The sequence below is a fragment of the Puma concolor genome, chromosome E2 (genome assembly GCF_028749965.1).
Source record: "Puma concolor isolate L17-30 chromosome E2, mPumCon1.1.hap2, whole genome shotgun sequence".
NCBI lineage: Eukaryota > Metazoa > Chordata > Mammalia > Carnivora > Felidae > Puma > Puma concolor.
The window spans coordinates 51,011,048-51,036,171 of NC_141681.1; the positions used below are offsets into that span (position 1 = coordinate 51,011,048).

General features: G+C 52.7%; 1 protein-coding gene across 3 annotated transcripts in view; it reads right to left on the reverse strand.

Moving 5' to 3' along the window:
* Window positions 1-25,124, reverse strand: part of CEACAM20 (CEA cell adhesion molecule 20) — a 69,719-nt gene that overhangs the window by 6,847 nt on the left and 37,748 nt on the right. Inside the window, exons 1-12 of one of the 3 annotated variants that reach the window (XR_015244940.1) lie at window positions 24,687-25,100; window positions 17,073-17,328; window positions 11,029-11,106; window positions 10,156-10,434; window positions 9,421-9,702; window positions 8,285-8,563; window positions 5,148-5,426; window positions 3,281-3,395; window positions 2,987-3,072; window positions 2,212-2,273; window positions 1,827-2,011; window positions 1,204-1,326 (exon numbers count right to left, since the gene is read on the reverse strand). Coding sequence is in view for 2 of the 3 variants with exons in the window: in XM_086690040.1 (XP_086546166.1) it covers window positions 1,204-1,326; window positions 1,827-1,862; window positions 2,212-2,273; window positions 2,987-3,072; window positions 3,281-3,395; window positions 5,148-5,426; window positions 8,285-8,563; window positions 9,421-9,702; window positions 10,156-10,434; window positions 11,029-11,106; window positions 17,073-17,328; window positions 24,687-24,746 (1,935 nt within the window). In the remaining variant the exon portion in view is untranslated. Of the gene's footprint in view, window positions 1-1,203; window positions 1,327-1,826; window positions 2,012-2,211; window positions 2,274-2,986; window positions 3,073-3,280; window positions 3,396-5,147; window positions 5,427-8,284; window positions 8,564-9,420; window positions 9,703-10,155; window positions 10,435-11,028; window positions 11,107-17,072; window positions 17,329-24,686; window positions 25,101-25,124 lie in introns of those variants that run through there. The other 2 variants (XM_086690040.1, XM_086690041.1) reach the window with 2 other exon arrangements.

Here is a 25,124-nt window from a genome sequence, read left to right on the forward strand (position 1 = left end):
AGAAAGGATTACATGTATGAATGGGGAAGAGCAGGAATGACATGGGATGAGAACGAAAAGAATGGAAGTGAGCCCAAGGGATGGGACGGAAGCGGGGTGGACAGGAATAGAGTAGAAGGTAGCAGAACGTGGAAGAAAGGAATCAAGTGGAATTAGAAGGGGAAAGTGAACAAAACGTAATAGAAAGTAGTGAGAAAGAATGGGAGGGAAAGAAGCTGAGGGCGAGATGGAAAGGGACACAATGGGATCACACAGTGGAGTGGGATGGAATCCACAGAGCGCGATGGGGTTCAGTGAGTGGGAAGAGAGGAAAAGGAATGGAATCGAATGAGTAAGAGAAACAGAAGGAATTTTACGGGAAGAATCAAGGGGCGCCTGGGGGGGCTCGATCAACTCTTGATTTCAGCTCAGGTCATGATCTCACGGTTCGTGAGACTGAGCCCCGCATCGGGCTCTGCGTGGCCTGCCGCTCTCTCAGTAAACAAATAAATGGATAGAAAAGAAACACGCGGTGTCGGAGTGTCCCCAGTACTGACCCCGTCTTGTTCACATCTGCAAGATGACCTCCCCGGGGGGGCTTACGTGTTCCGTGCACCTTGGAAGTTAGCGTATCCCCCAAGCGAATGCGGGAAGGCTTGTTCTGATATTCCGTGTGGCTGTTTAGATAACTCGTAGAGATGACATAGTTTCTTCCCCACCCCCACGCCTCCTGGCACACAGGTGCACAGGTGGCAGCAAGAGGTCTGTTAAGCCTTAGACCCTTTGACTTCACTCTATAAAATCCGTGGATGAAGATCGGGACTTTTTGGAGAACTGCTGTGCAGGTGCCTGGATTATCATCCACCCGATCTCCCCTTCTCAGTAGGTTACTCTGAATGAAAATCTGCGTAAACTGTATGGGGTCACCTGCTTTGTTTTCTGGTCTCAGAGTGCCTCCTCAGTTTGGGGATACATTCCTGCCCCCTCTCCGCCTTCTAACAGGTGGCGTGAAAACAAATGTGACAGAAACATGGAACGGAGTAAGACCAAGTCGACCGGAAAAGAAGAGAATGAAGCGAACTAGAACATGATAGGATGGAACTGAAAAACGATTAAGGGAAAATTCTCTTGATAGTTTATCCCACAGACATCCCATCAAGGAGGAAGCAGCAGATTGGTGACAGCTCTTGACCTATCCAAAGATTCAGGGTGGCATAAAAGTACCTCATAGTGTGATTCTGCGTTTCCTTTCGGTAGAGTGGGGACCAATGGATCCAATGTAACTTCGGGCGATGGTTTTCTGGGGCCATGAGAATCGTTCCCGGGGGTTACTGATGGCGGCTCCTTCTGTGAGTGAATGGAGAGATCAGTTAGGGACCACGGGCACAGACTGCCTTAAAATCACGGTGTCTACAAAGCGTCAACTTGCATTCTTCAGTGACCCGAGAGAGGAGCAGGTTTCACCAGGATCTTACAAAGAATCAGAAGTGAATGTAAGTTTAGGACCCAAGGCCCTGCCCCCGATCTAGAACTCTGTCTTTCCACCTGGCGACCTCTGCAACCTCTACTCCAAGATTTCCTTTGCACCCCAGCGTGTGCCTGGCTGGTGCCACCTCATTTGCAATACAATTCAGAGCCCGGGAGGTGAAAGGAACACAGGAGGGGCCAGAGACCTGGAATCTGACCCAGCTGCCTCTAAAGCCTTGGGCTACTTTCTCCCCATCCCGGCCCTGCAATGCACAATTACTATTTACACAGGATGGTTTCTCAGACTCGTCCAATACAAAGTTCTCAGGTTGTATTCCCTCTGCAGATTTTTCATATCAGGCCCAGCGGGGCCAACATACCTCATAAAACTGCTCTGGGGGAGCTGGTGGCAGCATCTGGGGGAAAAGAAAGTGGTGAAGAGGTCATGGGGCTTGGGATGGGGACCGCCCCCAGAAATTCCCAGAAACAGCTTTGGCCTCGGAGGCATTTCCATCCCTCCTGACTCCCAGAGGAGCTCAAAGCTGCACATTGTCATGTTGAAGAGCTAGAAGACAAAGGAGAAGAGAGTCAGGGAGGATCTTGGGATCCCCAGAGAAGGCAGGGGAGGAGATGCAGAGACCCAAGCTAGCACTGGGTTTCCTCAAGTCCCCAACCCAAGAGGTGGGACTGACACAGCCCTACTGGGCTGGGGATGAGCCAGGTAGTCAGGGGAGCAGGGAGGGGGACCTCTGGAGCATTGCTCACCTTTCTGACTCCAACCTGTCCTTGAGGTTTGGGTAAATTGGCATACACGGGGCTCAGCCAATCTACAGAAAGGGAATACCAGCCCAGGGCTGGAATTAGGAAGAGATGTGGGGGAAGGGGCTGTTTTCCTAGGTCACTCCCTTCCCCAGAAAGCTGGTGCAAGAAATCTTCCTTCCTTTCTTCCCAGGACTACCTACCCATCACATCTTTGGTGAGCTTGACCTGGAAAAGTCCTGGAAATCTAGCTCTGGGTTAGAGTAGACCGTTTGATGAGATGGATAGGGACAGAAATCTAAGACCTAGCCCTAACTGCGCCAGGGGGTCCTCTGTAGCACGGGTTTATCCTTTATCCTTCCTGGACATGAATCTCCTTTCTGTAAAACCGAGCTGAACTAGACAGCGTCTAGGACTTCCATCCCATGGGGCCCATCCTTCCAGAATCCTAGGCCGGAGATGTCAAAGATGTTTCGTTTTGCCTCTGGTCAGCTCCCACCCATCAGTAGAGGGTGTGGGAAGCACGGTGCTGAGGTGGATTGTGAGGCTGGCTCCCATCAGCAAAGTTTTCCAAGAGTGAGGAGAAGGAGACGATGGCAACTAACGCCCCATTTTTGCTGTGGTTGTTGGAACAGACATAACTGCCCAGAGTTCTTGGCTCCAATCTCACGCGTGATCGTCACACTAGTGGCAAAGCTGGGAGGAGAGGCCCAGGCTCCCAATACTAGCTTCTTCCCCAGCCCCCACTGCTGCCCCGGGCATCAGCTATGAAGTCACTTACTGGAACAGGACTCTGCATGGGGCTCCTCCTCGGAGGTGGGTGTTGCTGCCTCCTGGATGGGGTCCTCTGCTTTTTCCCTTGAGAACCTGAAACCCCAAATCCCTCATTCTCGTGTGCCTCCAGTCCTTACCATCTTCACAGGCCCTACCCATATCCCACGTCCATTCTTGGGCAATGTCCCAAACCCCCCGAGTTCCCCAGCTGCTACAGACACAGCTCAGCACCACGGCCAGCCACACTTCTGCCAGGCAGGCCCCCTGCAGGCCACACCTCCTACCCCATTCCCAGCTTTACCGTCTGGCATTTCTGATGCAGAGGAAACAGCCCAGCCCTGCGGACAGGGCAATGACAGCCAGGATCCCGACAGCAATGCCACCAATGGCTCCTGCAGACAGGGATGACTGGGGGCCTGGGCAAGGAGAAAGAATGAGGACACTGCTCTTAAGAAGGAAGGGGCTCGGGGCGCCTGGGTGGCGCAGTCGGTTAAGCGTCCGACTTCAGCCAGGTCACGATCTCGCGGTCTGTGAGTTCGAGCCCCGCGTCAGGCTCTGGGCTGATGGCTCAGAGCCTGGAGCCTGTTTCCGATTCTGTGTCTCCCTCTCTCTCTGCCCCTCCCCCGTTCATGCTCTGTCTCTCTCTGTCCCAAAAATAAATAAACGTTGAAAAAAAAAAATTAAAAAAAAAAAAAAAAAAGAAGGAAGGGGCTCTGCCCTGGAGGGACAGGAGGGGGCTTCCAGGATGCGATGGGGGTTCTTGGTTTCATTCTCTGAGCTTTCGTTTCTTCCTGTGCCAAATGAGCATGGCCATTCATAACCCTATATGCTTCTGCCAGGATTAAGTGAGATCCCACTTGGAAGAACCAGAGCCATGCCTGACACAGAGTAAGCACTTGGTGAAAGGCGATGATACGATCCGGTGATGATGATGCCAGACGCTGCCTTCCCCCAGGCTCTAAGCTCCGAGAGCCCTTCATACGTGATCTTGTTCAAACCCTACAACATCCCCATGACCATCAACCGGACTCACTGCTTCCTCCTCTGAGCCTCTGTTTCTCCATTCATCAAGAGGTCTTGAGGACACCTGGATGGTTCAGTCGGTTAAGCGTCCGACTTCGGCTCAGGTCATGATCTCACAGCTCGTGGGTTCGAGCCCCACGTCGGGCTCCGTGCTGACAGCTCGGAGCCTGGGGCCTGCTTCGGATTCTGTGTCTCCCTCTCTCTCTGCCTCTCCCCTACTCATGCTCTCTCTCTCAAAAATTAAATAAGCATTTAAAAAATAGGGAAAAAAAGGTCTTAACAAGACCAGAGGGTTGTTCTGAAGATTACATATGGTAGCTTGGGAAGGTACACTGGGTCCTCTGCTCAGCGACGACTAAAAACGACGCTCCTGGCTTCAGACCCTAGGACAGGGCTCAGTCTCTCCTACCCAACAGAGATGCCAGCAGGCCCACCTCAGAGCCGGCTGGCTGGGGAGCTACCCAAGAAGTGTTTGCTGATACGGTATATGGAAAGGCTTGTTTCAAGCATGTGGTACAGGCTCAGCAAAGAATAATTCTATTTGTTTAATAAACACAATATGCCAGGCACTGCCATAAACACTTTACGAATGTCGGTTCATTTTCAACAACCCTAGGATATAAGCGCGGTTATTATATCTGTGTTACCTACAAGTAATCAGAGGACCAGAGATGTTAAGCAGCACGCCCAGGGTCACACAGCTATCAAGCACCAGAGCTGGCATAGGAACCCTGGCTAAGAGCCACACCGTGTTGTCCCCCCGAGAACTCAAGACAGAAATACGGGGACCCGCTGCCAGTCACACCCAGTTGTGATTCGTGTGATTCCTATCATTAATAGAATTCCTACCTCACTCCTCCACCCAGGGGCTGTCTCCCGACTCACTGTACTGCTAAACAACTCTGGAAGAGAAGGCATCACAACCCCCGTTTACAGGTAAGGAAACTGAGGCTCAGAGCAGCCTGGAAGGGTTTCCCAGGGGGCGCACGGCTAGGGAGCAGAGGTTCTAGGCTGGGATCGAACAGCTCCACACTGGGAACCTGCCCACGCAGCACACTCCCTGCCACGCGAGAAGCCCAGATAGCTTCGGCCGGCATCAGGAAAAGCCACTTGGACCCCAGGGGAAGGGACGCTGGGGGACTCACCTACCACTCTGACCCGGACCGAGGCAGAGCGGGCCAGCTGGGTCAACGGGTTGGAGGCCATGCAGCCGTAGATCCCCTGGTGCTCCCAGGTCAGGGCCCGGATGATCAGCACCTGCCCCGCATGCACAGCGGTGGACTGTTCAAGGGTCCAGTGAAACTCAGCGCCCTGCTGGGACTCCGCCCGGCACCGCAGGGTCAGGCTGGAGTTGAGCTCGGCCTCCACGGTGCCGACCACCCCGGGCGCAGACCCGCTGGTGATGTCCACTCGGTCAGGGCCGTCTGTGTGCAAAGCCAAACATCACGCCTCCACCCTCCACCGGTGAGTTTTCCTGTCCTGCTGCCGCGTCCCACAAGCATGAGCCCTAAACTTCCAGAACCGTCACCGTTCTGAGGGACTTTCTAACCGAACAGCAAATAGCCCTGTTGCAATATTTGAATTTACACCCGTGTATCCCCAAAGGTAGAGAGAGATGCTTGTGGCTTTGCCCCATGAAGTCAGAAGGAGAGCCTGGGACAGGTGCCTAGTACGGGAAGGGAAGGAAAGGAAACGAAGGGAAAGGGAAGGAAACGAACACAATGGCTGTTGAATTTCTCACGCAAACTGAGAGTTGAGTCTTTGTCTTCTTTAAACGACAGCCTACCGACCGGGCCACCCGGGTGCCCTGAGTCTTTACCTTATTTACATTAATGTGACAGGTGCCTGGGTGTGGCCCAGTTGGTTAAGCGGTTGAGAGTCTGACTTCTACTCAGGTCATGGTCTCACGGTCTGTGGGTTCGAGGCCTGCGTGGGGCTCTGTTGTGCCAACAGCTCAGCTTAGATCCTGCTTCAGATTCCGTGCCTCCCTCTCTCTCTCTCTCTCTCTCTCTCTCTCTCTCTCTGCCCCTCCCCCCATCTCTTTCTCTCTTTCAAAAATAAAATAACGTAAAAAAATTTTTTTAAATAAATTAATGATGAACCACTGGGAGGAAGGATGCAAAGAGTTTTGAGTTGTTACCCTCCTAGAAAAGAGGACAATCCTGCCCTCACCCCCGCCCAGGAATCCTTTGATATCCGCCCCCCCCTCATCTGAACCGCTGGCTACCAGGATCCCTCACGGTCTTCCAATCCTGGCATCAGATCCTCCCCAAGACAACCAGAGGGGACTTCCTAAGTGCAAATTTGACACTATCCCTCCCCCACTCAGAACCCTCCATGGCTCCCCAGTGTCCTTAGGGCAAAGGCCATGGCTGAGGGGCTCGTTCACAATCTCGCCCTTGCAGACCCCTCCAGCCCCACCGCCCACCTCTCCACACCTTCCACTCCCAATCCAGAAATAACATCCTGCTTGCATCTTCCGTCTCTCTCCTGTTCCGTCTTGCCTCAGAACCTTCACACATTCTCTTCCTTCTCTGGAATGCCCTTCCCGGAGCCTGCTCTTCCTAGATAACTTGCCCGTCCTTTGGATCCCATGGTAGACACATCTCACCACGAGCCTTCCCACACGACCCCCCCCTCCCCCGCCAGACTTTGGGGGCTTCCCTCGGGTTCCCCAAACACCGTCGCCCCACGGCAGCACTTTGCACGCTGTATTTTCTTTGCCTGACGATCGACCTCCCCATCCCAAGCAGGCTGTGAGCTCAAGAGGTCATTGTCGTCACTTATCAAGCACCCGACATGTTGCTCGGCAGAGAGGGAGAACAAAATAGCAATTTTGGGTTTCGTGACGGCGGCGGGAAGGGAAGAAGACGACAGCAGTGTGTGTGACCTCTGTCCCCCCCCCCCGCCCGTGTCCCCCGTTACTTAGCACGAATAAACGTGGACCCTGCTTTCTCTCCCTGCAGGAACCTCTTCTCCACCTCAGCTCAGGGCTGCTACACCATGCGAGTAGCTCAGGCAAAAAAAAAAAACCCGCGGGGTCAGGCCCTTTGTCTTTTCACTCAGTGCCGACAGCGGCAAATCCCCGTGAGTTCGATATTCAGAATGCATCCACGGTCGCACCGCTTCTCACCCCCACAGCTGCCCCCTGGCCCAGGTCCGTCACCTCCTGACGGACAGCCGTGGCCACCGGGAGGAGGCGCCTCGCAGGCTTCCGACGGCAGGGGTTTCAGTAACGGAGGGCCCAACCTCTGTGCCCTGGAATCCACTGCCGGCCCTCCCCACGGGCTGCCCCCTACTTATACCTGAGTGTGTTGGGGAAACTGAGGCAGACCCCTTCCTGGGAGACATGGGACTCTCCCTACTGCCTTGACAATGTTCCTTAGGCTGCACGGTGGTCTCTGTACTTCTACCCAACCCTCTCTACCCCACCCCTGCCCTCCCCTCCTCTGCTTGCTCAGGGTCAAACACCTCACTCACTGGCTCCCCCAGCCCTCACAGCTCCCTCCCTTCTTTTGTGCACAGGAGCACTCATCCTACCAAAATCCTCGCCCGTGTCACCCCTTTCGTCCTACCCTGGGGTCTGCCTCTCCAAGGACCCGAACTTTCTAAACCTCCTCCTCCCCCGCTTCACCCCCGCCCCCCATAGACAAGGGCCTAGGACACTCTGGGAAAACCTAAGTCTAATCCTCTCCTCTCTCCACTCAGAGCCTTCTGTGGCTCCCAGTGTCCTCACCACGGCTCACGGGGCCCTGCATGATCTGCCCCCAGCCCTACAACCTCCTGACCTCTTCCATTCCATCCGCCCCAGTTCACCTGTCTGGTCGCCTTGGCCTGCTCGGGTTCCTCTACCCACTTGTCACCACCCACCTCGCACGCTGCTACCTCCTCCCGGCGCTCTCTTCCCTTAGCTGCCAGCAAGCTTCTGCAGGAATGCCACCTCCTCAGGGAAGCCTGCCCTGACTACCCCAGCTAAGACTGCAAGGCCTTCCCCTCCCGGCCTTCCCTGCCCCTCTCGCTGCCTCCTGGTTCTCCTTAGCCCCACGGCGGTGACACAACACATCTGTCCCCTGCTTAGCTGTTTAAGGTTTGTCTCCCCACTAGAATAGAAGCCCCACCAGGACTGGTGCTGCGTCCTGTTGGGTGCCGAGACAGGGCTGGCACACAGCAGGTATTCGGTGATTGTGGAATAAATGGCTAGAAGGAAGAATGGAAAGGGAGGGAGGGAAGGAGGGAGGGAAGGAGGGAGGGAGGAGGACAAGGCCCAGCCCGGGTGACTCACAGCTCATGGCGAGCCTGAAGGGCTCGCTTCGTGCCCGGCTGCCCCAGTTCCAGACCTCACACTCATAGGGTCCTGTGTCGTCCCGCCGGAGGCCATGGATGACCAGGCTCCTGTTGTCAGCCGACAGCACCAGGTGATCGCTGGGCAGGAGAGCCTGGCCCCTCAGGAGCCACAGGACTCCAGCCCCCTCATGGGGGGTCTGGCAGGTCAGGGCCACGGAGCTGGCATTTTCCACGAGATTCAGGCTTGGGGGCACAATGTGAGGCTTGGTCAGCGTTTCTGGAAACACAGAGACACGGGTAGGGGTCAGGGACCCCTTCCCTAGTCTCCAGCCCAGGCGGGGGGGCCCTTGGGGGCTTTCCAGGGATACATGTGTATGTCTTGTGTGTGTGTGTGTGTGTGTGTGTGTGTGTGTGTGTGTGTGATTGCGTGATACGGGTGCTGCGGGTGTCGTGTAACAATTGCGAGGACGTGATGGGTTTTGTATGTTTGGTGAGGGTGTGGTCTACGGACGCGTCTCGTGTGCACGTCTGTGTCCGCTGCATGCGTGTGTCGTATTTGTCGTGTGACTGTGAGGCATTGTGAGTTTGTATCGTGTACGTGGGCCTTCTGCATGTGAATGTACGTGGCGTGTGTCATTGTGTGGTGTGCACACGCTTTGTGTATGACTGTCGTGTGTGCCTGTAGCTACGGAGTATGTATATCGTGTGTCAGCTGTGTGCACGTCATATGTTTCGTGTGTAGGTTATACGTTGGTTGCATTGTGTGTTATGGGTATCGTATGTAAATTGCGTGTATTGTGCACAGCTGTGCATATGTGGTTATTATTTATGCATGTGAGACTCTGTGTGAGATGTGTGAATATTGTGTGTTTGTATGGACAGAGAATCAACGCCCGCCCCTCACCCCCAACTTTCAGAGAGAATCAAATAATGGACAACCCATAGACAGCCAACGAGGTCTTGGGGAGGACGTGTCAAGCCAGGAGCCAGGACCTTCCCTGTGGTCAGAGCCCTATTCTGCCACCAGCCACACGAGAAATCCCCACTCCTCTGGGTCCTTCTCAGCCTCTGGGATACTGGTATAGCTCTGATTCTCAGAGGAACAAAGGAGAGGAACAGGAAGAAGAAGCTCACCAAGGACTCGAACTGTAAGAGCACCCAGGCGAAGCAGGTGGGTAGCACCGTTGGATACCAAACACCTGTACGTGCCTTCATGTTCCCGGGACACAGCTTGGATGGCGAACGAACTCATGGTGGGAGGTGGGATGGAGTCATAGGGGAGAAACCAGGTATAGGCAGGGGGAGGATGAGACTGTGTTTCCACGGAGAAGCTCACAGTGGAGCCCTCTATCACTTCAACCACCTCCCCTCTGGACACGTCAGACTCCAACTTGATTTCAAAGGGGTCAGGACCATCTGGAAGGACAAGAACAATCATAGCAGCAACAACAGCTCAGCAATGGCTTTCTGAGAGAGACAGAGCTCAGGGGTCGATAAATATTAATATTTCTCTTCTCCCCCACCCAAGCTCTGGATCAATTACAAAGGAGATACAGGAACCCAGTGGAAATTAAATGTCAGCCTTATCCCTGGGTAAAGCAGGATTGTAAGACGTGTCTAAATGCTCTTCCCTTGCCCCTACCCAGACAAGCTTTTGTAGCACACATCTGAAGGTTAAAGAACTTAGTTTTAGATATGTTAACTTGGAAGTTTCCAGTAGAACCAAGTAGAGACATCAAATGGTTACACGTCTGGAGTCCAAGGGTAGACGAGTCCACATTTGGATGGTATCTGAAGCAGTGAGACTGAGTGAGATCACCAAGGAAGGGGGTGTCGATGAGGGGCTGGGGAGAATGGAAAGGGACTTACAGTTCACAGTCAGGAAGGTGGGAGCACTGCTCCGGACCTGGTGGAAAGTCTGGGCTTCACATTTGGAAGTCCCAGAGTCTTCCCGCTGTACAGTGAGGGTGGTGAGGGTCTTGCCATCTGTGGACAGCTGCATGCGCTCATGGAACACCAGGGGGAGATCGTTGAAGACCCAGTGGATGGTAACATCAGCATCCTGGGTGCTACAGCAGAAGGTCAGGTTTTCCCTCTGTTCTGTGGCAGTGTCCTGGCTGATTGCAATGGTGGGTCTGGCCAGCAGTTCTGTGCAGGAAGAGAAAGAGGGAGGCAGGAGCAGAGACACAGAGGAGGGCCGAGCAAAATGTAGCCACAGAGGGACCCAGAGAGACAAGGGTGGTTCGCAATTGCCTCAAGACACATGAGCTCAATGCCTGGGCTCAAATGTTAGATCCACTGCTCATTTGGAGTGTGATTGTGGACAACCTACTTCCAATCTAAGCCTCATTAAATGGGATCGTACAGATAAAGCAGAAGGATCTGGGGTCTGACAATGGGTCAATTAACATCAGCTGTAAGGAGAATCAGGCTGGTAACGGATGCCAGCCAGATCTCACTACCCACGTCTTAGCCAACCTTTCCCACCCCCAGCCACGACAGCTACAATCCACCCCTTTACCCCATCCCCCAAATCAGCTGATCTGACAGGTTGTTGCCAGACCCTGGCTGGCCAATCAGATTTGTTCTATTAGGACTTTGGACGTGGAATCTCGATGGGTGTTTTAGGTATGAAGGCAGGGATCAGAATGAGAGCCTTGTTTTCTGTGCTCGCATCTCTGAATCTGCTATGAGTCTGGGGTCCCCGGGGGGGGGGCAAACATAGAACGACATCCTTCTCACTTTGGATGGTGGTAAGTGGGTTGGCATCAAAGGTGAGCTGGACTGCAGCTGGCAGACTCCACATGGTCAAAAGTGAGGCTGGTGGGAAAGAGAGAAGAAGCATTCAGGGAGGGAGAGGTGGGTTGGCAGTATCCAGTTATGGTCGTCATAAATGGAGGGAGGTCAGGGTCATGGACATGACACTTCATCCCTAGAGGCTTGACTCCTCTCCACTACTTATTGACCATGTGACTTGTGGCATGAGTTTAATCTTCTCGAGACTCAATTTGTCCATCTGCACAATAGGCATCCCATCACCTGCATCCTAAGATTGTCGTGAAGTGGTAATGAATACTGGTAACCTTTAATTCGGCCCCCTGAGGGTCACTGTGCTCTTTCCGATGATGCTCATCCTGGCGGAGGGACGTGACCAGTCTCCTCATTCCACACTCCAGAAGGAAAGAGATGCTCGGGGAGGTGGAGTCACTTTCCAAGACCGTTATAGTGAGCGGCAGAAGACAAGACTGAACGTGGCCTGCCAGGCCCTAAACTGTGTTCTCAACACCGCGTGACTCCTGTCAGCCCAGGGATGGACACAGAGCCTATCCCCTCACAAACCGGAACCTCTATTACCTCTGATGGGGGAAACTAACCTCTGGTACTCTTGCCCTCAGGGAGACATTTCCCCAGCAAGGGGAGGCAAGGGGAACCAGGAGTTGTCCGATTTCCATTTGGCCATTCGACACAGTTTCAAGACTGGAAGAGACTGTGGGGCTGAGTGGGGACCCCCTCCCCCACCCCAGCAGCCATGCTTAGGTACAGCTGACCTTGACGTCCCATGCCCCACCCCTCTCATCTGCCCAATCAACAGAGGCTGGCAGCCATGTTTCTCTCCAGCCCTCAATGGACCCCAGTCTGGCTCAGGCACGGCCCCATTCCCTGCTGAGTCAGCGGTGAAGGGCATGAGCTCTTAGGATATCTGGAAGCAAACACTGATTCTGATGCGTCCTGGCTCCACGATCACGGGCACGGGGCTCTCTTTGCGAGCCCCAGTTTCTCCAGCAGCAAAATGGGGAGGATAGAACCTAGTCCGTCGCGTTGTTGTGGGGTTCGATATCAGATGTCACGTGCCTAAAACGGTTCATAGGAAGTGTTCAGTCACTATTATTATTATTTCCTAAGTTTGCATTTTCTGCCTGTGGACCCAGAGCCTGACTGCCTTCCCTTGAATCCCAGCTTTGCCATTGCTTTGTTTGGCGAGTGATGTCCTCTGAGTCTCAGTTTCCCCATCTGTAAAATGGAGTAATAATAGTTCCCACTTCATAGAACTGTCATAAAAGAAATCCTGAGAGTGCAGTCATCGACGGTGGGCCTCATCATACCCATTTGAGATCAACCTCCCTCTGCAGACAGCCTTTACCTGGCCCCTCCCCTCCTGCCTCCTCCCTACAGGGTCTTGCCTTCTGTGCACAGGGGGGAAGCAAACTTTGCAGAGAAGCTGGTGACTCTCAGCCCCTCGTGGGACCCCGGAGCCCCTTGCACCCTGCCAGGGTCAGCCAGAGGGAAGAGCCAGCCTCAGGGCCACAGGGCAAAGCCGGGCTGAGTTTTGCACACCACCCGTTGAAAAGTCATTCCTTTGCCTCCAAAATGCGTATCAAAATATTCTAGCTCAGAGACCCTTTAAGCATAAATTTCATATCCGTCCCCTGGTGTGACCTGTCTGTCCGCTGTGTTCCTACCTCTCTTTTGCTGGGTCTCTCTCTCCACGACTCCCCAAGTCTATTTCTCTGTGTGTTTGCACACTTTCCTTCCTGTCTCTTTGTCCTCTGTCTCCCTCTCTCCTATCTGTCCCTCCCTGTTTTCCCCTCTGCTACAGTTTCTACTGTTATTTTCACTCTTTGCCTCTCTGTCCTTCTATTTCTCTCTGGGTCTCTGGTCCTGTGGTCCCAACTCCATTCCTTTCTGTATGTATGTCATTATCTCTGGTCTCTCTCTCTCCCTTTGTCAGTCTCTTTTGTATTTATTTCTGTGTGCCTATCTCTCTTTGTATCTCTCTTTTTTGTGCACACACACACACACACACACACGCACCAGCCCCATCCACATCTGAATGGAACAGTACACTCACCTATTAGCAGGATTTCTGCCCAGTGGTGGCCCCTTAAGTCAGCAAGTCCCATGGGTTCTGGCACCTGATCGACGTGCCCCAACTTGCACACACAGACACCGTCTTCACTCCAGCTCCCCCCTCCAGCTCCCTCTTCCTTCCCCTCTGCCCTGCTGCAAACTCACAGGCACTATGATGGTGACAGCAGCTCCCAGGACAGACAGGGGTGGTGGCAGGAAGGAACTTTGGACCCACCTCCACCCTCCGCCCCAGGGCTCTCTTTCCTTCCTCTGCACAGCACAGACAGCAAGAGCCCCAGAAATCCTGGGGTTTCTCCCAAGGTGGAAGAGGGGAAAGAAATCCCTACCCTTTGGCCCTGAGTCCTTTGAGAATCATGTCTCCCTCTTCCTGAGACACCCCCCCCCCGCCTCTTTGCCAGGATGGGGAAGCAATCCAGATAGAAGGGGTACCAGGGAGCGACAATAAGAGAATGTTAAGAGTTAAGGGAAACAGGAGCCAAGATAGTGATAGTCAATCGTAATGATAACAGAAACAATCACGGTGGCTTCTGTTTGTGAAGACCTTAGGACAATCAGGCTCAGTGCCAAGCTCGCCACGAGCAGCCTGGAAATATTCAATGAGCTGAAATGATACTGGTCATAAATAAAAAGCTGGGAGCACAGAACGAACTGGGTTGGGAGGGCCCCAGGGGGTGTCTGACCCAGCCTGGGCGGGGGGGGGGGGGGGGGAGGCAAGGAGGGCTTCCTGGAAGAGGAGACATCTGCGCTGAGAACTGGGGACACAGTCAAGGTTCAACGTAGGGGAGTTACATTTTTTTTTTTTTACTTCCCTGCGGGCAAGACAAGCTGTTGGTCTTTGAGAGAACGTAGACCAAGATTTAGTGTCATCGACTGGGTTAGGGAATAACCATTAACGAGCATCAACTCATGTATCCATTCATTCACTTCCTTATTCACCAACAAACATGCCTTGAACTCTTCTGTGATGATCCCTGCGCTTAGTAGCGTTGGGGACACAGCGGTGGCCAAGGCATCCGCAGCCCTGCCCACATGGGCTCACAGTCCGGCAGAATAGATGAACTTGTTCCCCATCTGTGCCAACCCAGCACGGGCGGGGCTGGGTTGGGGGAGCCCGGAGGAGGCACGTGACCCGGTCTGGAGGTCAGGGAGGGCTTCCTGGAAGAGAGGCCATCAAACCTGAGACCTGGAAGATGCAGGGGTGGGTCAGGGGAGAGTCTGGCAGGCAGAGGGGCGGCATGTGGGAGGTTGCTGAGTTGGCGGCAAGGAAGGAAGTTCAGGCGGCTCCAGAAAAGAGGAAGTGAGGGGGTAGGCGGTGCAGGTGGTGGTTAGGAAAACTCTAAAGCCACGACTTAGGGCACGAGAGGCACCTTGGCATCACGGAAGATCTCAGTCACCCGGCTACCTCCGCTTGCTGCCCGCCTGGGTCTCATTCATGCCACAGGCAGTCACCAAGCATCTGCTTCAGGGAAGCACGAGGCTTAGCAAACTGGCTCTGGAGGTTCGAAACCTGGCCCCTCCGCCGGCCACGTGTTCAGCCCTGAGCGCGGCGATCCCCGGCCCTCGTGACCCCTGTCCTCCGCTGTAAGACAGGGCGGGGAGGGTTCAGCCTCTCCGCCCTCCACGCCGCAGCTGCGCCTTGCCGGGAAGGGGATGTCACCTCTGTGAGCTTCCGTATCCCAGCTGCAGACGGAGACAATGACTTAAGGCCGGGCAAGGGCTTGGAGCAGAGCCCGGCACAGAGCAAGCCCTCGGTGGGCGTGGGTCTCCACTAGGCGTCGGGACAGCAGCCCCCCTGTGGAAGTGGGCACCCACTCCGTCACTCGACGCCCGCACCCTGAGCACCTCCTGGGCTTGCTCTAGGTGCTCGGGACAAAATGCACAGTGCAGACAGAGACCATACGCGACAAGCATACGAAACAGGTACGTCACGCGGCATATCAGGAAGTGATTCGGCGACGGAGACAGGAAAAGTCAAGCAGGTTAGGGGATATTATTATCCCATCTCGTCGCCCACCACACCGACGCTCACGGAGGGGAGGTGACTTAGCTCTCGCCTAAAGTCACAGGGCCTATCGGGCCACAGGCTCTGATCCACCTGGCTCTTCACCTCCACGTGTCCTGCCTTCCAAGGTCCGAAAGTGGCTCCTGGCCACCTCCAGCCCTGTCTCCTCTGTACACGCAGATGGACGCCGGTGGCCGCATCACCCTACCGCACCCCCGGTGCCTGGGGCTCCCTGTGCTGAGCGCACCTGGGGCACCTGAGTCGGCATTCGAGGCCTCCGTCTGCCCATCCTGTTCTGACCTGCAATCCGCTCCTCAGCCAGGCTTCCCTCCGGATTCCGCTGCCCAGTGCCCCCCACCGCCCCGGGCCGGAGACCCTCGCCTCTCCCTCCCCTCCGCCCCACCCTAGAGGACAGAGCCACCACTGGAGTGGACTTTCCCGAATCTGCCCCTTCACACAGGGCTGGGGTTTTCTCTCCCAAAATCCCCCACCCCCCTTCCCCATGGCAGGTTCTGTGTTTTCCTGCTCCAACAAGAGAGAGGAACTTCCTGGGCCCCTCCCTGGAAGACAACTTCTACTTGGTCTCTGACAGGTGTAAATAAACCCAGGGCCCTGCTGCCCCCACACCCTCACCTGCCAGACTCACGCAGGCTGGCCCCAGGCTGTGTCTTCCCAAGCATGACCTCGACTGACCTCCCAGCCCGTACTGCCTCTCTATGGCTCGCGCCCACCTTCCCTGGGCAAACATTTATCTGGGCCTACTATGTGCCAGGCACTTCTTTTTAGGTGCTTGGAGCACACACCAGCAAATGAAACAAATACAGATCACTGCCCTTAAAGAAATCACTTTTATGCAAGGATGTGGAGGGGCAGAGGGAGGCAGGCAAGGAGCAGGACACCAACGGGGCCTCTGGGTGGCTCAGTCGGTTGAGCATCCGACTTTGATTCCAGCTCAGGTCATGATCCCAGGGTCGTGGAACCGAGCCCTGCATCAGGCTCCATACTGAGCATGGAACCTGCTTAGGATTCATTCTCTCTCTCTCTCTCTCTCTCCCTCTGCCCCTCTCCCCTGCTCGCACTCTCTAAAATAAAAATGTATAAAAAAATACATAAATTTAGTTAGAGGGCGCCTGAGTGGCTCAGTCATTAAGCATTCAACTTCGGCTCAGGTCATAATCTAGCTCATGGTTCATGAGTTCCAGCCTGCGTCGGGCTCTGTGCTGACACCCCAGAGCCTGGAGCCTCCCTCGGATTCTGTGTCTCCCTCCCTCTCTGCCCCTCCCCGCTCACACTGTCTCCCCCTCAAGGATAAACATTAAAAAAAAAAAAAAGCAACCCCTACAGGTCAGAGTCAGTTTGCTAGTTTAGGAACAAAAACTTATTTTGCATAACACGGGTTAGAAAAAATCTTGCTGAGTATATAGAGGCGCGGAAGAGCCAAGAAAAGAATCCCAAGAAGAAAATAGAACCAAACTCCAACAATAAAGTCCCAGGGACTTTATTTATTGGAATGATCTTTTTCTCTTGATGTCTTTTTCTTTCTTAAGTTTTGGGCATTTCACCTCCAACCAATCAGCCTCAACCCTAGCTGTACATCCGTCTTGGTCTGTTTCAGCTGCTATAGCAAAACACATACCGGGAAGATTATAAACAACAGAAATTTTTATCTCATGGTTCTGGCGGGTGCAGCGTGGTCAGGTTCTAGTGAGGGCCCTCTTCCTGGTTCTCACCGTGTCCTCACACGGTGGAAGGAGCTTGGGTTCCCTCTGGAGCCTCTGATCCCATTCAGGAGGCTCTGTCCTCGTGACCTCATCACCTCCGAAAGGCCCCACCTCCCAACACCATCACTCTGGGAGCTGGGATTTCAACCTATGAATTTGCGGGGGACACACACATTCAGCCCACAGAGCAATACCTGAGACGGTGATGTCGGCGTCCACGCTGCTGTGTGAGCTGGAAATGGAGTTTGAGGCCCTGCAGGTATAGACCTCCGAGACCCTGGAGAGACTGGAAATGAAGAGGGTCCGGCCATCAGGCCCGGGGATCCCACTGATGCTCCGTATGTACCGGGCAGGGGGCTGGGAGTCAGCCAAGCAGAGTAGGGGGACGTTGGAACCAATCACTTGGGTGAAGTTGGGTCTGGTGAGGTCATGGTGGAGTGTCAGGGCCACCTGGACCGAGAGAAAAACATCCTAGTTGGGAAAAGTATGGAAAACAAGGACCACGATTCCCACCAGACTGGGCATTTAGTTCAGGGATGAAAGTTCCACACATTGAGGGTGGCGTGCAGTCACATAACCTGGGAGTCTGCCCCATGAATGAATGAATGAATGAATGAACTATTGCAACCACCCCTTCACTGTGGTGTCTGCGTCCCTCACTGCCCCTAGCGAGACTTCAGCTCCGTGAGAACAGATGCTTGTCTGTTATGTCCGCTGCATTGCCTGGGCTAACGTTCAGCATAGAGCGGGAGCTCTTATCGTTGAAGAGAGGAGGAGGGGAAGGAGGGGGAGAAACCTGGGTTCAAGTTCCTGCCTTTACTCCTAACGCTGTGAGATCTCGGCTGAGCCCCTCCCCGTTCTTGACCTCGGTTTTGTTGTTTGTGGAAGGAAGGGTATCTTCGAGTCCTTTCAGTTCTGCAAACATCTGTGTTCTAAGGACTGGAATTTCTGGGAGATTGGAATCCTGTGGTCTACATCTGACCTCGAACTTTAGGTAGGACGAGTCTGAAAGTCCCTAATTTGTTACATAATAAAGGCTCCGCAAGTGCCTCTTAAATAAATACCTGGTGAACGAACCTGTGACAGAGGAGTACTTACGTGCCAGGCTTTGTTCTAAGTCCTTACGTGAACCGACTCTGCTCCTCACAAGGACCCATGGAGGTAGACACTACTGTGACTTCCACCTTTCTGATGAGGACACTGAGGCACGGAAAGGTGACGTAGCTTGCCCAAGGTCACCAGCTCAGAAAGAGCAGAGCGTGGATTTGAATCCAGCCAGTCTGTAGAGCCCTTGCTCCATCTACACGGCCCCTGTTCTGGGCTATAAATGGTGGATGGGCCAGTGGGCGGTAGGGAGGGGGGTACCCTGTGTTGCAGAGGTGGGTCTGTTATGGGGCGGGGAAACCCATACTCGCAGGCCACATCAGCACAAGGCCCTCGTGGGGTCTGGCTCCCAGGTGCCTCCTGGTCTCCCAGTGGTGGGTGCCAGAGTCATGGCGTGCGACTGTGGGAATGCGAGGCCCCGCCATCCGCTGACATCACCGGCCCCTCCCCTCCCCGAATCACCTCGACATCCAGAAACCACCAGATCGTCACCTCCTTGTTTTGGGGAGACACATGTCAAATTCAAGGAGGCCACGTGCTCCACGGGAGACAGGGCTGCCACCGGGGTTGGCGGCCTTTTCTGGGGAGGAGAGAAGAGAAACTGAGGGTGATAGGGCTGAAAGGGATCTGGAGCCCCGGGAATTATCAGTGGCAGGAAATGCCTCCCTGGGGCCTTGGAAACACCCACTGCTGGCTTTGCTGGTTCCAAAGTGAGCACATCTGGCGCCAGCCTCACCTCTAATGGGAACACACACACACACACACACACACACTCACACACACATACCCAACAAGCCCTCACCCACTCCCCTGAAGAGTGGATCCCAGGTCCTCTCCCCAGAAAACACACCCATGCACACGTTTGCCTCTAATTTCAGGTAATCATGGGCTACTCTAAGGACCGACTGCAGAGGCCGGGTGAAGACTAGATTATAAATTAGTAAAGATCTTCTTTGAAGAGAGTTTGGCAATACAGATCAAAAGCTGTGAAGCAGGTATACCTTTCGCCCTAGTGGTTCCACTTTTTATAATTATTCCTAATGAAATTATCATCACCATGTGCAAAGAAATTAGCTATAAAGATATCTGGTGCCACACAGTTTATAAAAGGGTAAACTGGAAAGGGTCTTGATTTACAATGAAGACTGTATTTTTTTTAATATTTATTTATTTATTTTTGAGAGAGACAGTGTGCATGCAAGTGGGGGAGGGGCCGAGAGAGAGCGAGACACAGAATCCGAAGCAGGCTCCAGGCTCTGAGTTGTCAGCACACAGCCCGACACGGGGCTCCAACTCACAAACCGTGAGATCATGACCTCAGCCGAAGTCGGACGCTTAACCGACTGAGCCACCCAGGCGCCCCGTACATTCTTTTCAACCATTCATGGAACATATACCAAGATAAGCCATATCCTGGGCCATAAAACGGAACTCAACAAACTTTTTAAAAAAATGGAAATCATACAGTGTGACCACAATAGACTCAAACTGGAAATAACTAACAGAAAGATAATAGCAGACTCTCCAAACATTTGGAGACTGAACAGCACATTATAAATAAGCCACGGGCCAAAGAGGGAGTCTCGGAGAAAAACAAGAAATACGTTGAACTGCATGAGAATGAAAATACTGCACGTCAAAGTTGTGGGAGCAATGCTGAGAGGGAAACTGATAGCACAAAAATGCCGACTTCAGGCGAGAGGGAAAGTCTTCAACAATCTAAGTTCCCGCCTCAAGAAATTAGAAAAAGAATAAATTAAACCCAAATCAAGCAGAAGAAAGAAAATAAGAAAGAGCACAAATCAATGAAACTGAACCACAGAGAAGGTCAATGAAACAAAAAGCTGGTCCTATCAAATGATCAATAAAATTGATTAACCTCTACCATTACTAATAAAGAGGGAGCCTTCGGATTACTGATTTATCAGACAATCACCAGTGTTGGGGAAGAAACAGTAAACATCATTAGGCCCTGCTACCAACAGTGGGGTGATAAGGGAACAGGACAAACAGGCCTACAGCCATAAATTTAACCATGTAGAGAAAATGAACCAGTTCCTTGAAGATCACAAAGTACCATCACTAACCCAGTGTGAAACAGATTATTTGAATAGCCCTATAACAGTTAAGGAAGTGGATTTTATAATTAAAAAAAAAAAAAACGTTTTAAATGTCTCTTTATTTTTGAGAGAGAGAGAGAGAGAGAGAGAGAGAGAGAGCCAGCATGAGCAGGGGAGGCGCAGAGAGAAAGGGAGACCCAGAATCCAAAGCAGGCTCCAGGCTCTGAGCTGTCAACACAGAGCCCAATGCGGGGCTCGAACTCGTAAACCATGAGATCATAACCTGAGCCAAAGCCAGACACTTAACCAACTGAGCCACCCAGGCGTCCCTGATTTTGTAATTTAAAATCCAGGAAAAAAGAAATCTCCAGGCCCAGAGAGTTTTGCATGAGGGTTCTACCAACTCTTTAAAGAATCAGCACCAATTTTATGCAATCTCTTCCAGAATACAGAAAAAGGAGAAATACTTCTGTATCCATTTTACAAGGCCAATATTACCCTGATACCAAAACCAAACAAAGACAGTACAAAGAAAGGAAGTTACAGACCATATCTCCACAGGAATACAGACACAAGAATTCTTAACAAAATAGTCACAAATAGACTTTAGAAATACGTAGAAAGAATTGTACCCCAGCACCAAGTGGGGTTTATTCCAGGGATCCGAGACGGGTTTCATATTTGAAAACCAACTGATGTCATCCACCATATTAACAGGCTAATAAAGAAAAAAAAATCACATGGTCATATAAATTGATGCTGAAAGCATTTGAGAGGGGCGCCCAGGTGGCTCAGTGGGTTAAGTGTCCGACTTCAGCTCAAGTCACGATCTCATGGTTCGTGAATTCAAGCCCCACGTTGGGCTCTGTGCTGACAGCTCACAGATTCTGTGACTCCCTCTCTCTCTCTGCCCCTCCCCTGCTCATGCTCTCTCTCTCTCTCTCTCTCCCTCCGTCCCTCTCAAAAATAAAGAAAAAGAAAAGAGTACTTGAGAAAATTCAATATTTGTTCATGATTAAAACCCTCCGAAAACTAGGAATGGAGGGGAATTTCCTGAACTTGAAAATAATACACACACACACACACACACACACACACACACACACACATTACAGCTAACATTATATTTGATGGTAGAACAATGAATTCTTTGCTCCTAAAATTAGAAACTAGTCAGGATGTCTGGGCTCACTACTCTTATTCAACAGTGTACTGAAAGTTCTAGCCAGTGAAATAGGCAAGAAAAGGCATACATATCAGCAAAGAAGGCATAAAACCGTCTCAGTCTGTGGGGGTCACGATGGTCTATGAAGAGAATCCTAAATGATATCCAAAAACCAAAACCAAAATATTCCTACAGCCAACAAGGGAGTTCAGTAAGGTCTCCAGATACAAGATCAACACACAGAATTCAACTGCATTCCTGTGTACGAGCAGCAAAAACATGCAGACAGAAAATTTTCAATGCAACATAGCTTACACGTTTCCTTTACTCATTTATCCGTCAAAGGACACTGAGGTTTGTTTCCGTGTCTTGGGCACTGTAAATGATGCTGCAGTGCACATGGGAGGTGCCGGTATCTTTCTCGGTTCGTGTTTTTGCTTCCTTTGGATAAACACCCAGAAGTCGAGCACGATATGTACAACACGAGCCTGGGATGTCCTATGCCAGAAAGGAAGGAAGTGCTTTCGAAAAATGCGCACGTCACAAGGAAGATCAAAGAGGCTCTCACTGGCCACGTCTGGAAGAATGTAAGCACCAAAATATTAAGTCCAGTGATGAGTTTTAAAGCATCAAGAGAGAAAGAGGAAGGGAGGGAGGGAAGGCGGGAGGGAGGAAGTGTGGAGGACAGGAACGACAGGTGGGAAGAATCCCATTTCTGACTGCTCGATGCTGAGAGTGTTGGACTCAGGAAATCGTCCATTTGCAAGACCTCCAAAGCAAGAACCGTCAGTGGACGCCCAGCCTCGGAGGAAGTTTTGGTGGGTAGGATACGGCCTTCATGTGTCTGTCCACACAATGCTTATTTATTCCAAGGGAGGAAAGAGAAAACAGCGACCCGTTTTGACTCGGTGGTCAAAATGACATCGCCCACGGTGGACAGACGGACACTGTGCCCCGTCCCCAGATGCCACGCCCCCAAGAAGGACACAACCTCACACATGCAGTATGCTGGCCAGGAGTGCCTGATTACAAGGAAACATCAGACAAACGCAAAGTGAGAAATGTTCTGTTTTGTAAAGGGGGAGGTATAGTCCTTAAAAAAGTCACTGTTGGGGCGCCTGGGTGGCGCAGTCAGTTAAGCGTCCGGCTTCAGCCAGGTCACGATCTCGCGGTCCGTGAGTTCGAGCCCCGCGTCAGGCTCTGGGCTGATGGCTCGGAGCCTGGAGCCTGTTTCCGATTCTGTGTCTCCCTCTCTCTCTGCCCCTCACCCGTTCATGCTCTGTCTCTCTCTGTCCCAAAAATAAATAAAAACGTTGAAAAAAAAATTAAAAAAAAAAAAAAAGTCACTGTTGTTGAAGATAAAGAGAGGCTGTGGGAAAGTCCCAGGTTATAGGAGGCTCAAGAGACAGGACACAAAACAGCTCCCGATTATAGACTGGGTCCTGAACTGGATGGGGGGGGGGGCGGGATATATGTTATAAAGGACTTTTTATCGCAGTGACTGAGAGTTGGAACGTGGACAGTTTGCTAAAAGCAGTGCATCACTGTGCATTCACGAAGTCCGCAGTCGTTTAGGTAAGAGCGTCCCTGTTCTTAGGGAATGCACACTCCAGGTACCTGGGGGTAGAGAGTCGTGATGTTTGTGTCTTACTCTCACATGGGGGCTGGGCATGGGGAGAGACAGAGAGCACAGAATGGTAAAGAGTCAATAGTGACAGCAGACGAGTCTGGTTAAGGGGGACGTGATGGTTCTTTGTACCCTTTTGACGATTTTTGCCACAATTTGAAATCTGAAATTATTCCCAAAGAAAGCCTTTAAAAATTCCGTGCCAGAAAAGACCCAAGCGCCTTCAGAACAAGGCTTCTCCCTACACTCTCCACAGCCGTGCCTGGGAGTGTTCACTTCCCACATCCCTGACAACACTAAGTGGCATCACACTTTTTAAAAACGTAACAGGGGCGCCTGGGTGGCTCGGTCGGTTGAGCGTCCGGCTTTGGCTCAAGTCACGATCTCAAAGTTGATGAGTTTGAGCCCCACGTTGGGTTCTCTGCTGACAGTGCAGAGCCTGCTTCAAATCCTTGGTCTCCCTCTCTCTCTCTCTCTCTGCCCCATTCATTCATTCATTCATTCTCTCTCAAAAATGACCAAACATTAAAAAAACAAAAATAAATGAAATAAAAGTAAGGATCTGGGTAACCTGGGTGGTGGCTGTTCCTCAGAACCACTTGTAGGAGATGAGATTCTGAGGGAGCCCCTGGACAGACAGGCTGATGTCGTCCCCCTCGGTGGCCCAGGGAGGAATGGAGGCCACGGCCAGCTGGGCAGACACCTGCCTGCTGCAGGAGCCCGTGAAGCAGACAGAGGGAGGAGGCAAGGGGCACTACCACGGGGGCCACTTGGCAGCATTCCAACACTGGAATTAGCCCCTTTTAGGCTCTCGCTCATGGGAGCTCAACAAGGGGAGAGGAAAGGGCAGGTGCAAAGGCCCTGAGGCAGGAGCGAGAGTGTTGGTTTAAGAGAACAGTAGAAAGATCGGTGTGGCTGGAGTTGAGTGAGTGAAAAGGAGAGAGGTAGGAGATAAGGTCAGAGGTAAGGCGGGCACACCACACAGGTGCTATTGGCATCTTTGGGAAGGGGAAGGAGAAGGAGGGGAAGAAGGGGAAGGAGGGGGAGGAGAATTATGTACAGGTATATAAAATATATAAATGTATATATATAAATCATATGTATATGATTTATTATTATGAACAGTTATTTGTCCTGTGGGGCTCTCCTAGGCATTGCAAGTAGTTTAGCAAGTCTGACCCTCCACTACCCTAGAAGGTCCCTCTAGGCTTTGAGACGAGAACATCCCCACATTGCCAATTACCCCACACACCGCCCCCCACTAGGGGGCAGTGTTGGCCGTGGTTGGGACCAACTCAACGGCCGCTGTCGTAGGCCATTTTAAGGATTGTGTTCTTAAGAGAGTTCTGGAACCACTGGAGGCTTTGGGGCGAAGGGGTGACGTTAAACGATCATTCTGGCTGCGCAGTGAATGGGTTTTGCAGTCCAAGGGCAGAGTGGCCACACTGCTCAGCTCGGAGAGGCGGGCTGCGATGCGCATACAGGTAACACCCGCAGGGTCCCCGCTACACGCACAGTTACACGCGGCAACCCCGGGGCCAAGCAGAAGCAAGGCGGTCCGGAGGTGGCCGCAACAGTCCAGGCGAGACAGGTCGGTACCTTGAACCGAAGTGGTTGCAATAACGAAACCGAGAAATGGGGACATTGGCCATCCTGAAGCCGAGAGTATTTGCTGGCGGATCAGATCGGGAGGCGCAAGCGAGCGAGAGAGAAGTCAGAGGAGGCTCTGGGTTCAGGGGCAGGAGCACCTGAAACAACGGGGGTGCCATTCCCTACGATGTGAAGGTGGGGGGGGGGGGGGGCGCACAGGGCTGGGGAAGAAAATCAGGAAACGTGAGCACGTAGCTGTTACCCGCACGCCGGAGCCATTCCAGAAGTTCCGTCCGCAGGGACCCTCTAAGGGACCAGCCATGTTTTCATGAGGCCCCCATGGTCTTTCTGCCTCCTCCCAGTTGGAGTCTAGACCTAGAGGAAAAGCAGGAGCGTCTGAGAAGCGTCCACACGCACCGCTGCAGGGTCCTTGGTTTCTCGTCACCCCCAAAGAGAGCCCATCAGTCCTGTCCCTCTGTGTCCCGCCCCCGTTCAGCCCAGACTGCCCCGTGAGGGACAGAAGTGCCCCCAGCGTCTTGGAGGTGAACCTGGGAAGAGGGCCCGAGGCTTAGGGCGGGGTCCACCGGCACCGGGCTGGGGTCTCACCAGTTCCGCGGGTTCCTCCAGACGCTGCAGTGACCCAGCTACCCGGCCAGAAAGAACAGCCCGGCCCTGCTTTTGTTGATGAGGAGCGTGGCCT